The 14,043-nt window shown below is 37.4% G+C and overlaps 1 protein-coding gene and 1 long non-coding RNA gene across 4 annotated transcripts in view; one reads left to right on the top strand and one right to left on the bottom strand.

Annotated features, from left to right (window-relative positions):
• LOC105498900 (zinc finger protein 484) overlaps positions 1-14,043 on the bottom strand; it is a 137,821-nt gene that overhangs the window by 93,803 nt on the left and 29,975 nt on the right. The window contains exons 2-3 of one of the 3 annotated variants that reach the window (XM_011771283.3): positions 12,213-12,474; positions 7,165-7,306 (exon numbers count right to left, since the gene is read on the bottom strand). In XM_011771283.3, the coding sequence (XP_011769585.2) occupies positions 7,165-7,245 (81 nt within the window). In that variant the 5' untranslated portion in view covers positions 7,246-7,306; positions 12,213-12,474. Of the gene's footprint in view, positions 1-7,164; positions 7,307-12,212; positions 12,803-14,043 lie in introns of those variants that run through there. The other 2 variants (XM_071077505.1, XM_071077506.1) reach the window with 2 other exon arrangements.
• Positions 7,780-14,043, top strand: part of LOC139358071 (uncharacterized) — a 30,617-nt gene continuing 24,353 nt past the window's right edge. Inside the window, exon 1 of the long non-coding RNA XR_011612307.1 lies at positions 7,780-7,839. This is a non-coding gene — a long non-coding RNA (uncharacterized lncRNA). The remainder of the gene's footprint in view (positions 7,840-14,043) is intronic.

Raw genomic sequence — 14,043 nt, 5'->3', positions numbered from 1 at the left:
AACATGGTAACTATGTGTGGTGTGCTGGGTGTGTTAATTAACTTGACTGTGGTAATCAGAACACAGTATGTACCTATATCAAATCATAACGTAGTATACCTTGAATATATAGAATTTTTATTTGTCAAATAAGTATTTAAAATTTTTTTAAAAAGGGATTTATGGCAGAGTAGCAGCAGTGGGTGGTAAGGCCTGGGTCAAGCTCAGCCCCAGGTGGGAGGTGGGGTCAGGGAGGAACCCAGTAAGCAGCTCTGGCCTTGCAGGTGTAACACTCTAGGCCTCTGTCTTCCCGAGGCATATTCCCTGTGTGTTGTCCCAGCGTCTTCCCTCTGTGTGTGTCTCTGCACCTACATTTCCCTTTTTTATAAGGACACTGGTCATACTGGATTGGGGCTCACTTTAATGACCTCATTTTAACTTGATTACCTCTGCAAAGATCCTATCTCCAAACAAGGTCACATTCTGGGGTTCATATAAATTTGAAGGAAAACAATTCAATTCATATATCATCTCTGAAATAAGGACAACTTTACTTATGTATATACAATTTGGGTTGTGGTTGCTGAGTATCTATTTCAAACGGGTTGTGGGCTCGTCTCATACTTTCAGGTCAAAGGGGACTTTGGAATCCATAGTGTATGTATGTATGCATATATGCATGTATGATCATGGATCAGCTTTCCCATTTCTGTCACTGTGTCCCTATATGGTTCATGATCATGTATGTTACTTTAGCTCCAGGGCTATACACAATCCAAACAAAACAAAACAAAAAACAGAAACTGTATTGGATAGTTTGACTTTCTGTTAAAACTATATATATATATATATATATATATATATTTTTTTTTTTTTTTTTTTTTTTTTTTGAGATGGAGTCTTGCTTTGTCGCCCAGGCTGGAGTGCAATAGCATGATCTCGGCTCACTGCAACCTCCGCCTCCCAGATTCAAGCAATTCTCCTGTCTCAGCCTCCTGAGTCGCTGGGATTACAGGCACCCGCCATCATGCCCAGCTAATTTTTTTTTTTTGTATTTTTGTAGAGACAGGGTTTCACCATGTTGGCCAGGCTGGTCTTGAACTCCTGACCTCAGGTGATCCGCCCACCTTGGCCTCCCAAAGTGCTGAGATTACAGGTGAGCCACTGTGCCTGACCATATAGATAGACAGACAGATAGATAGATAGATAGATAGATAGATAGATAGATAGATAGATAGATAGATTTTTTTTCCAGTATATTCTCAGCGTGTGTTTGAGAAAAGGTTTTTTTTTTTTTTTTTTTTGGGCCATTGTCCAAGGGTTCACAACTGAATGGGAATGTCTGTAAATGGATGTGATGGAGGCTGGAATGTGTATCAGCTTTTCATCATCACTGTAACAAATCACTAAAACATTCTCTTACTATCTCTCACTTTAGAAGTGTGGGAGGGCTGGACTGATGACCTTGCTTATAGTCTTACAAGGAGAAAATCCAGGTGCTCTTGGGCTCTTTATGAAGGCTCTAGGGGAGAATGTGTGTCCAAGCAAATGCAGGTTAGAGCAGAATTCATCTTCTTGTAGTTGTAGGAGTGAGGTCCCAGTTCATCACCGGCTGGTAGTTGGGGCCTCTCAGCAGCGTCAGGCTGCCTGCATCGCTCTTCATGGTGCCCAGTTCATTTTCTAAACCAGCAATGCTGCAGAGAGACATTCTCCTGCTTCCAGTTCTCTGGCTTCCCCTCACCCACACCTCTCTTCTGTGTCTCTTCTGCCTCCAACCAAGTTAAATCTCTTAGGTGCTCATGTGATTACACTGAGCCCACTGCATGAATCACGATCATCTCCTGTCTTAAAGTCTGCAACCTTAATTTAATTACATCTGCAAAATCCCTTAAGTGATATAACGGATTCACAGTTTTCAGAGATTAGGGCATCTTGGAGAGTCATTCTTGCTGACACAAAATATTCTTTAATCCTTCATGAAATGTTGTTTGCTTTCATATATTTGTCTCTAGAGAAGCATCAGGTATTTTCTCAACATCCCTTCATGTTAAAAACCCTCAACAAACAAGGCATTGGAGGAACATATTTCAACATAATAAGAGCCACCTATGACAAACCCACAGCCAGCATCATACTGAATGGGCAAAAGATGGGAAGCATTCCCCTTGAAAACTGGGACAAGACAGGGATACCCTCTCTCATTATTCCTACCCAACATAGTACTGATGTCCTAGCCAGAGCAATCAGGCAAGAGAAAGAAATAAGAGGCATCTAAATGGGAGGAGACGAGGTCAAACTGTCGCTGTTTGCAGATTATATGATTCTATACCTACAAAACCCCATCGTCTCTGCCCAAAAGCTTCTTGATCTGATAATCTCAGTAAAGTTTCAGGATACAAAATAATGTACAAATATTAGTAGCATTCCCATATACCAACAACATGCAAGCTGAGAGCCAAATCAAGAATGCAATCCTATTCGCAATTACCACGAAAAGAATAAAATACCTAGGAACACGGCTAACCAGGGAGGTGAATGATCTCTACAACAAGAATTACAAAACACTGCTCAAAGAAATCATAAATGGCATTCAAATGGAAAAACATTCCATAATCATGGATAGGAATAATAAATATGGTTTTTAACCATATTGGGCCATATTGCCCAAAGCAATTTATAGATTCAATGCTATTCCTATCCAATTACCAATGGCATTCTTCACAGAACCAGTAAAAACTATTTTAAAATTAATACGGAACCAAAAAAGAGCCTGGATAGCCAAGGGAATCCTAGGCAAAAAGAACAAAACTGGAGGCATTACGTTACCCAACTTCAACCTCTACTACAAGGCTATAGTAAACAAAATAGCACAGTACTGGTACAAAAACAGACACACAGACCAATGGAACAGAATAGAGAGCCCAGAAACAATACCACACACTTACAACCATTTGATCTTCGACAAAGTCAACAAAAACATGCAATAGGGAGAGGACTCCCTATTCAATAAATGGTGCTGGGATAACTGGCTAACCATCAACTGTTCCTGGACCCCTTCCTTACACCATATACAAAAATCAACTGAAGATGGATTAAAGAGTAAAATGTAAAACCTGTCAGGTGCAGTGGCTCATGCCTATAATCCCAACACTTTGGGAGGGCGAGGTGGGAGGACAGCTTGAGCCTCAGAGTTTGAGACAAGCCTGGGCAACATAACGAGACCTCGTCTCTACAAACAATAATAATAAAAAAAAAATAGCTGAGTGTGGTGGCACGTGCCTGTAGTCCCAGCTGCTCAGGAGGCTGAGGCGGGGGAATCTCTTAAGCCTGGGAGGTTGAGGGTGCATTGTGCCACTGCACTCCAACCTGGGCAACAGAGTGAGACCCTGTCTCAAAAAAAAAATTAAAATAAAGCCTATGACTATAAACCCTGGAAGACAACCTAGGAAATATAGGAAATACCATTCTGGACATAGGACATGGCAAAGATTTCATGATGAAGACACTGAAAGCAATTGCAACAAAAACAAAAGCTGAAAAATGGGACCTAATTAAACTAAAGGGCTTCTGCACAGCAAAAGAAACTATCAACAGAGTAAACAGACAACCTACAGAATGGAAGAAAACATTCACATATTATGCATCTGACAAAGGTCTAACATCTGGAATCTATAGGGAACTTAACAAGCAAAAACAAAAACAAAAAAAACCAAAACCACTCCATTAAAAAATGGGCAAAGGATGTGAACAGGCACTTTTCAAAAGAAGACATACACATGGCCAAAAAGCATATGAAAAAACCCTCAGCGTCATTACTCATTAGATAAATGCAAATCAAAACCACAAGATGCCAGCTCACACCAGTCAGAATGGCTATTATTTAAAAGGCAAAAAATAACAGGTGCCGGTAAAGCTGTGGAGAAAAGGGAGTGCTTATACACTGCTGGGGGAATTATACATTAGTTCAGTCATTGCAGCAAGCAGTTTGGTGATTTCTCAAAGAACTTAAAACAGCTACCACTCAAACCAGCAACCCCATTGAGTACACACCCAAAGGAATAATCATCTTTCTACCATAAAGACACATAGATGTGTATGTTCATTCACAGTAGCAATGACATAGAATCAACCTAAATACCCATCAATGGCAGTGTAAAGAAAATATGGTACATATATACCATGGAATACTATGTAGCCATAAAAAAAGATGAGATAATGTCCTTTGGAGCTGGAGGTCATTATCCAAAGCAAACTAACACAGGAACAGAAAACCAAATACCATGTATTCTGACTTATGAGTGGGAGCTTAATATTGAGTACATATGGACACAAAGAAGGAAAGAAAAGACACCACAACCTACTTGAGGGTGGTGGGTGGAGGAGGATGAAGATTGAAAAACTACCCACTGGGTACTATGCTTATTACCTGGGTGATGAAATAATTATGCTCATTACCTGGATGATGAAATAATCTATACACCAACCCCCATTACATGCAATTTGCCTATATAACAAACCTGCACATGTATACCTTTGAGCCTAAAATAAGTTTAAAAAACAAGAGAAGCATCACGTATTTTCTGAAGGAAATGGGAAAATATATATGAATATACATTGTCAAAGACTATCATTTTGAGATTTTCTATTGCTTATTCAGTAGTTTCTTTCTGGACCTATTCCATCTGGGCTAGCAGTTGTGAAAACAAAGTAGTGTGGATCAGACTCTGTCACCTGTTTCTGTCATGCAGATTTTAGCTCTCATCCTAAAGGAGGGACAGATTTTAGTCCCATCCCAATAAAAAAAATCTCTGCTCTGTTTACTGTTTTTTCTACTTGGTTTGGAAAAACTTCGTTAGAGATAATTGTCTATACCACATATGGCTGAGAGCAGGTTTAGGAGCTATCTTGGTACTCATACTTGGAAACCCTTAATATGGCATCATCCTCAGCACATGGAATTTCTCAGATCACTGACAACCTAGGACTGATGATTATTCCTTAAGCTAACTTCGCTCTTCTGAAAAGGTTGGCAGGCATGGCTATATTTTTCTGAGGACTCCTTATGTTATCATCCACTCAAGATAAATCAAGGCATTAACTTCTTGAAATTTTAAAAATCTTAAGCTCTTTAGGGTTACTCTGTGTCTGCTTAGAGGAAAAAGCATCCAACTAGAGATATAAATGTATCCATTAATAAAAGGTAATGGAGGCACAAAAGTTGATTTGAGCTAACAGTGATTCATCAATCACTGCTGAAGCAGCTTCAAATGGGAACTGGTTCAGGGACCCTTTCAAGGGAACGAAAAGGGCCAGCTTCTGTAAGGTAAATATAGGAGCAGATTTTTCACTGGTTGTAGTTATACAATTGCCCTACTTGGTTGATCCTGCTGGAATGTCTCTAGTTATATAAGTTAATTGGTGGCTTCTGATTGGTTAGCCTTAAGTTTGACTTTTTTTTTTTTAAAAGCCATTTACAAGAAATAGCTCAAGTTAAGTTTTGCTTATATTGGTAAATCAAGCAAAGTTAAGGCCACTTACAAGGCTTTGTCTGCTCAGAGATTCCTCAGGCCATTTTAATTTTGTTTAACAATTCAAATACATACTGTGTGCCAGAGGGCAGCTCAGTGAAGTCTTTGAATGTCTGTGACTGTATATTTGGAAAAGTACATATTCTTTGTGAAACACCACAAATACTGATGAGGTAAAATGCAATGTATAGGACTGTATGTATATAGCAAGTCTTCTATTACTAGATCTATATTTCTGTTTACATACAATTTTTATTACTAAGAAAGGTTGAATATATTTACCTTTCCAGTAAGAATTACAAATAATTAAGTTACCTCCGTAACACCTCAGTGTTTAGGTACAGTGCAAAGTGGCTCTCTATATCTGTGTCCAGCATGGAATTTCTTACCTAGTTGAAAACTTTCTTACTTAAGTTTTCTTATATATGTGGTGATATGGGATGATAACAGAATGCTTTAATGTACAGGCATCCATGCCCCCATGTGACAAGTTTTCTCACATGATTATTTCTTTTAACTGTAGCTTCCAGATATATAAGCCTCATCTTTGGGCTCACAGGAGCATTCTAGAATACATAGCAGGGTTTTGCTGTTATTCCTAGTGGTTCTTTTAATTTAAAAAATCCAAACTTCCTTTATAATCAAAAGATCTGCTTGTTTCCATTTCTTTAGCTGTATGAGTTCTCATAGTCAGTTTGGGCAGAATCCCATGAACTGAGTGGTTTACACAACAAACAGTTATTTCTGTCAGTTCTGGATGCTGGAAAGTCTAAGTTTGAGGCAAAGCAGATGCAGTGTCTGGTTCACAGACCACAGTCTCCTTATAACTTCACATGGCAGGAAAGGCACGGGAGTTCTCTTGGGCCTCTTTCATAAGGGCACTAATTCCATTCATAAGGGCTCCACCCTCCTCACTTACTTGCCCTCCAAAGCCTCCTGACACCATGACTTTGGGGGTCAGGATTTCAACATATGAATCTGGGCAGGGGGAAGCAAACATTCAGTACTTTGCACCAGTGTAACATCAATTACACTGGATTCATTTAATATGCTTCTCTCCTATTAATTAGTATTTGTTTATTATTGTCAATGTTTTGAAAGTACTTCATAATCAGTATGACATTTCCTATTAATCCTTTTCCATGTAAAAATATTTATTCATCTATCTACCTACAAATTGAGCTGTGTACTAATGATTCAATAGTATAGATTTAGATGTAGACTTAAACATATAAGTAATATTTTATGTAAGACAAATGACTTTAGACAATATGTTCTGTTTTGTTTGTACAAGCTGTTAGAAGTAAAATGGATTTATCTGTTGTAGAGATATGATTATGATACTGATGTTTGAAAGTTTCCACTTAATTCTTATTTACTATGTGTAGCTCAAATGTATTTTCTTTTAATGTTAAATGAAATATGAAGTTATTTAAACATTAAGTAAACTTTCTGCAGATACTTATTTTTGTATTGGGAAGAAAAATTGATAAATGTTTCATGTTTTTTACAAACTCAAAAGGTATTAATTTCATTGCTAGAGATAGATTATTTCTTAGTATTAACTTGGTTTAAATTTGACTAGAGAGTTAAAATGCAAAGCAATAAAGATAAAAAGTGGTTCCACTGCCACTGTCATTCAGTTGCTTTCTCTTACCTCCAAAATAATAGGTGTCACCTGAATCAATGAGCACAGCCACCAGGGGCTGAATAGCGGTGTCATCATCCACCACCACATTCATATGGCTCCATTTAGCAGATAAGGACAGAGTGCCACTGCCCATTGTTTAATCCAGCACCTGGAGGAAATATAATCAGTCAGAGACAACTCTAAATTATGAGCTCTGTAAACACTTGAAAACAATTTGATTCAGATCACTGAATAAGTCAAAGAGTGGTATTTACATGTTGATGATGTATCACTGAAAAAAAAATTAACCACCTATCTTTAATTTTAAAAATTTCATTATGACAATAATGCCTGAATAAAAATATTACTTTCTGAAGAATCACTATAATAAATTCTGATAATTTACGTAAAGGAACTAGAATTATCAAACATAAACACTAGAAGCCTTTACGATGGGATTAAAAACAACACAGTTTGGTTCAATCTTCAAATGCAAAACTTACTTGCTTCACTGAATCTAACAAAAATATGTTACAAGAATCAAGAAAGTGAGTTGATAAAAAAATATGTGAAGAATGGCTGTGAAAAGCTTTTTTTAGAAAAAGGTGACACATAATAATTGTACATACTTATGCGGTGCAACAGGATTTGAAATGAGGGGAAGATCACTGGATGTCTGGCTTACTGCACCCATCAATTAAGGTAAACCCTGCTTTCACTGTCTGAGCTATTTTACAGCCCTGTAAATTGTAGAAAACTGATAGTAATGCAAAATGACTTGTACCCATAGAAATGCAAATGACTTGTGCCTGGTGGGGTGCAGTTGGTTACTGGACCATTTCATTTCTGTCTGTAATTCATTTTGGCATTTCTTATCTGCCTGTATGTGTAATACTTTGAATTCTCCTCTGAACTGACTATAATATCTTACTGGTTTCTTCATTGATTAATTAAAATCTTTAACATATATTCATGTGTTTCTGAATTAACACATTATGGTTATAGACATAATCATACTCTCTTTTAAAAGTTATTATTGGCTGGGCATGGTGGCTCACGCCTGTAATTCCAGCACTTTGGGGGGCCGAGGTGGGCGATCACCTAAGGTCGGGAGTTCGAGACCAGCCTGGCTAACATGGTGAAACCTGATCTCTACTAAAAATACAAAAAATTAGCTGCGGCTGGTGGCATGTGCCTATAGTCCCAGCCACTTGGGAGGCTGAGACACAAGAATCGCTTGAACCCGGGAGGTGGAGGTTGCAGTGAGCAGAGATCACACCACTGCACTACAGCCTTGGTGACAGAGTGAGACTGTCTCAAAAAATAAAATAAAATAAAAGCTAATATTTTATATTTGATAAAAAATGCTTAGGAAAGAACTGGAGGTGTACTTTATATATGTACAGTATTTTTATATATTTATATTCACATCCACATTATTTTATGATTCTTAGTAGTAATTATGAAATTAATCTTATGAAATAATTTGGTAACATAACAAATTGTCTTTGATGGTAAATTTAAATGTTAAGGTATTTAAAATCACTAGAGGTATTCTGTGTTTTCTTTTACCTGGTAATATGTCAAAGATACATGCCAAGAAATGGGCTAAAAATAAGATTAGCTTCATGAGGCCTATTAAATGAACATTACACTGAAGTTTAAAATTAGGCAGAAATCAAAACTGTTTCAGAAGTTACATATATCATAATAAACTTTAGACTGATAGAAACTTTTCTATAAAGTTAACATTTTACTTGATAGTCTCAGGAAACCTGTAAATTATTAAAATGACTCTGTGCTTGATTTATTTTTCTTCCTAACATGCATTTATGTGAAGTTAGTATATTATTAGCATTTCAAATGTAGTACTTCTTAAAAATTAAAAATTAACATTAATATTTTAGCTTTCCCTTTTAACCTTCAGTGATGTATGAAACAGAAACAGAAGTAATAATAATGTGTAAGGAAATAAATTATTCTTTAAAATCAACCAAGATTCTGAATGTCTTCAATGTAAAAGTAGGCATTTTCTAAACACAATCTCGAGGCTTATATGATTCTGCAGGTCTTTTACCTTCTTTGAATTCTTTTATCACCCTGGTAATTGTAGAAAATTGAAAGCAGGCAAATGATTATTGTTCATAGACATGCAAATGAATTTTGTCTGGTAGAAATACAATTGATCTTCCTGGTTCCTCTACCCCATCCCATGGAATAAGCCAGTTTTACATTATATGCAAAGTCATTGCAGCTTACTGCTTATATATCTTTGATTCTTCGAACCTGTTGTAACATCTTACTGATTCCCTCATAAACTAATGAGTTAAACAAAATCTTTGACATGTTCTTTTTATAACTGCAAAAAGTGCCCTCTTTAAGAATATCTTTTGACAAATAAAAGCAGATCTTTGTGTAATTGTTTTCATGTCTATCATCCACATTTGTTTCCTTTTTGTTTTCTATTAGGTTGTATTTGGCCTTTGGTCATAGTTTATGCACAAGAAAATCAGATACAGTGGAATCTATATTTTAATGAGAAGTTATTAAATTAATTGCCCACAACATAGATGTCATTTTAAACACATTTGAGTATGATCTCTTGTTAACAACTACAACATTTTAACTGCAGAGGCAAAATGTCACACTCACAAAGGCATGAGCTAAAGCAAAATCCTGATGAGATTTAAGAACTTTAATTATATTTAATTCTAGTATTGTGCAACCTAGAACTGGACGAAGTGCTTGCTCAGCACCTCACTGAATCCAGAATATATGCAACTCATCAGCAGTAAAGCTGAACCAACTACTGTAGGAAAAAAATTGAGGGCGGTCTTTGAAATGGGGAAAAGAGATTACTGGATGTATTTTCAATGGAAAGATTAGCTGACATTACAGGATTGTAAAGCATCATCTTGGACTGGGTTACTTTACAGCTGTGTAGTGACAGAATTTAACTTGCAGAACATTGATAATAATGCAAATAATGCTTGTCCACAGAGATGCAAAGTGTGTACAGGGAAGGGATTTGCCTTTCCCTGTGGATATTGACAAATTCTGCTAGGTTTGCATCTCAGCATCTCCTTTCTGACTATAAATGTGTGGTACTTCTTTAAACTGGCCTTACTGGTGTAAGGGTAAACACAAACCAAACCAAACAAACAAAAACTTTGTTAGTGCTAAAAGGGATATACACTTTCACTCACTTTTTTTCCTTAGAGCATTTCTTTCAGAAAACTTGTACATCTTTAAAATCTTAAAACAAACAAACAAACAAAAACAACAACAACAAAAAACCTTATTTAGCCTCTTTCTTGTTTCCAGGAATGTTTTTCTTGAGGACCTTGGAGACATTTCTTTGAAATGTAAGCATCAAGAAAGGTAGTGTTCCTGTCTCCTTAATGTAGGTGCCTGGCTCCAAGTTGTAACTACCCACTTGTCCAAGAGACATGAAGGAGTTTAGTTTTCCTGTGTATAAAGGAGTGTGCCTCCCCAGTTACCAGGTGAATATAAGATGGGCTGTGTAGCAAACGGTGCTGTCAAGTCCTCTTACTTGAGGACAAGTTGTCCTTTATCTTTAGAACATGTATGTAATGGGTTGTATCTGTCTGGCTACATAAATGGATGAAATTTGTCTTTGCAGTCACATTAGTGATTGCCTGAAATGTGCATCACAGTCTGGCTTAATACTTATTCTGTAATAAGACTATTTCTTTTCTACCTTGGGAAACTGATTCACTATGTTGGTAGGCAATTTCATCTTTAATTATTTCCCTAACACTGGTTCTCTCATTAATTAATGAGTTAAAGAAAATCTCTGACATATGTTCATTTTGTATCTGTGTGTGGGTCACAATTTTAACCTTTCTTGGAAAAAATCTTATTTGTGAGAGAAGGCCTCGCCCTCTGAATTTCTTCACAGGTCTTGAAATCGTGCTTTCATACCACAACATTTAACAGCAGTGTAGTCACGTTTGCCTCTTACAGCCAGAAGGAATCTTTTTTTGAGCATGATAATCCCCTGGTCTCAAGCGGAAGTCAGAAGTCAGCCTCTTCATCTGTGCCGCCTTCTTTTTCAGATCATGCTATCTTTTTTTTAAAATTTATTATTATTTTTTTATTTTTAAAGCCCCCATTGGTTCTGATGCCAGTTTAGGCACAATGTGGATTTAGGACCCAGCGCTCCTCCCGTGTGCAAATCCAGTCACAAAATCCAGCAGCTCTGTAGTTAACAAACGTGCCCACATCGGACTGCACGTGAGATCAGTTCCCATCTACTGTTACTCAGTCCGGCCTCGTGGGATTTGAGCCCCTAACCTAGCAGGGATGGCAAAGCATTTGCCCAACAAAAACAAGCCCTGACGGAGAGTGGGGATGAGAGGCCTGTGTGTGGGGTGGGCATTGTGCTAATAAAATCAGACTTCCTTCCTATTGTTCTCCCTGCAAAGGAGATCTGAGGTTTACCATTTCACAAGTGAAAACAGCTGAGGCTCAGGAGGCTTGCTGATTTGCATTTCAGAAGGGCAGTAAGTGGAGGAGCTGAGATTCTTCCAGGGTGCTAAGCTATCCCAGAAAACTAATCGGCCATCAAAAGAGTAAGAACTCTTGGTATTTGCCAGCATCTTTCACTATAAGGTGATAGTTATCAATTGCCTACTGTGTGTAGAATATTTGTGCACAGACCCTAAGAGAGAGGTGGGGTGGAGAAGGGAAAGAAGTGAGGACAGGAGAGGAACATGCCCCGGGTGTTGTCTGTTCCATGAGGTCCTGACCCTAGTTCTTTGGGATGGAGGCTGGTATATGTTTGTAAGGAAATGGAGCTTAAGGGTATTACATATTTTCCTTGTACATGGGAAGGTACATCTGCAGAAATACGCATTTCATATTTCTCATATATAGTCATTTTGGTCAAAAGAACACTTTAGTGATGGCTGTGTGTGCCACACAGGAACAGTCTAAAAGGAAACAGCAATCTCTTCCTCTAGTGGGGGCATCGAGCATCTCACTGCCTCATTCACTCATTACCAAATGATTTCCATGTGGATATGTCAGGTTTATGGGAATACAACTGTTACCTGCTGTGACATTCCTTGGTGACTGTCCCGGCTGGAAGAGACTCAGTTTGAGCTTGCCATCCTTAAGAAAGAGGACGAAACTCCCTGAACCACGTTGAAGTTCGCCGAAAAGCAAATGTCCTGCTCTGTTCCACGTTCGAAATTGGAAAGTGACAGACACTTTGTCCTCCCCAGAGTTGCCCGGCAGAGCCAGGTAACTCCTGGAGCTCAGAAAAGTCACAGGGACAGTCTGTGGCTGTGGACATGAGAAGGACACATTTCCCTACAAATAAAACAAAAGAGCACATTGAACAGCCTTACAGGTGGTGCTTCTATCTAATTAAAGTCAGATTTTACAAAGACGTACAAGGCTTTTTATCAATCCAGGATTTTATAAATTAGTCTGCCTGCTAAAGCCGAAATCTATGAATGACATTTATCTTCTCTTTCAGCATAAGTATTATTATAATTGGGCAGACGTCCATGTGGCTTTCTGTGTGTATGTGAGAAATTCTCCACTTCTCTACTTCTTCAGCATTAGTAAAGGAGTCTCAATATAATTTTAGTTCAACAGGAGTTTAATCTGTGCCAACTATTTTCCAGGCCCTGTGCTAGCCCTGAGGATATAGCAAATAACAGGACATTTTCATACTCTGTCTTTCTCCTGAGCAACATTTGGTCTTCCCTACACAATCCTCAAAATCTCCTTTGAACCAGCTTACTATTTTACTGGTTCCCTCATTAATTAATGAATTGACTAAATCTTTGACACATACTTATTTGATATTTGCATGGGTCATATTTTTAGCTATTGGAAAGTTATATTTGACAGTCTTCCAAATGTTTTTCAGATCTAATAGTTATATACAATGTTTGCATATAGTATTTTTAGCATGCAAACATTGATTTTTATATAGTCAATTGTGTCTCTACTGTATTTTACAGCTTCTGAGTTTCCAATCTTTGTTAAGAAAGTTTCATACTACCCTAGGTCCTACAATCTCATAGATTTTCTTTAAGATTGTTGTAGTTTGTTTCTCCTCCTCCGTAATTTACATGTTCTTAGTGTGTATAAGATAGTGATCATTCTTATTTTCTGCCTTATGGACACTTGTTTGTTCCGGCAGAATTTCTGAAATAATCCCTGTTCCACTGAATTGTGCCACAGTCCTTGTTACTAACAACTTTGCACATCAACTGGGATCTTTCTGAGATCTCGACTTTGTTCTACTGACTTCTCTATTCCTATCCATTACCATACTGATTCTAGTATGGCAGCTTTTAGTATGTTTTAATATCTGGTAAGTCAAGTACCATCTTACTGGGTTTTAAATGTTTTTTGTTTTGCTTTGTTTGGCTGGTGAAAGGACATAAGCAATTCTTGGGCATTATTCACACATAGGAATTTCAGTTCCAGAGAAAAACCCCAGCAATTCTGATTTTACTTGGAATTTCCATGGATTTATTTCTATTACTATATTATATATGATTTTAGAAAAAGAATGTTACTGGAGCAAGACAGATAATCTAGGGTAGTGGTTCTCAAACCTAGCTAAACAGTTGAGTCACCAGAAGGGCTCTTAAAATCCAGATGCAGACCAATTAAAATCCCAATCTCTTAGGGGTGGATCCAGGTAACGGTATCCTTTGAATCTCCTCTGGTGACTCCAAGATAAAGCCAAGTTTAAGAACCACACTGATCCAGCGGTAAAACAATTTTCAAGACTGAATCATATTTTTTAAAAATTCTGTCACAACATACTTTAGAAATGGATATAATTCAGTTATCATTTTATAATAATCTTTAATACACATTATAACTGCATACATCAATCAGAACATTTCTTTTTGA

Source organism: Macaca nemestrina, chromosome 14, assembly GCF_043159975.1.
Source record: "Macaca nemestrina isolate mMacNem1 chromosome 14, mMacNem.hap1, whole genome shotgun sequence".
In the NCBI taxonomy this organism is placed as follows: domain Eukaryota; kingdom Metazoa; phylum Chordata; class Mammalia; order Primates; family Cercopithecidae; genus Macaca; species Macaca nemestrina.
The sequence above is the reverse complement of the archived record's forward strand: the minus strand, read 5'-3'. Positions and strand labels throughout refer to the sequence as shown.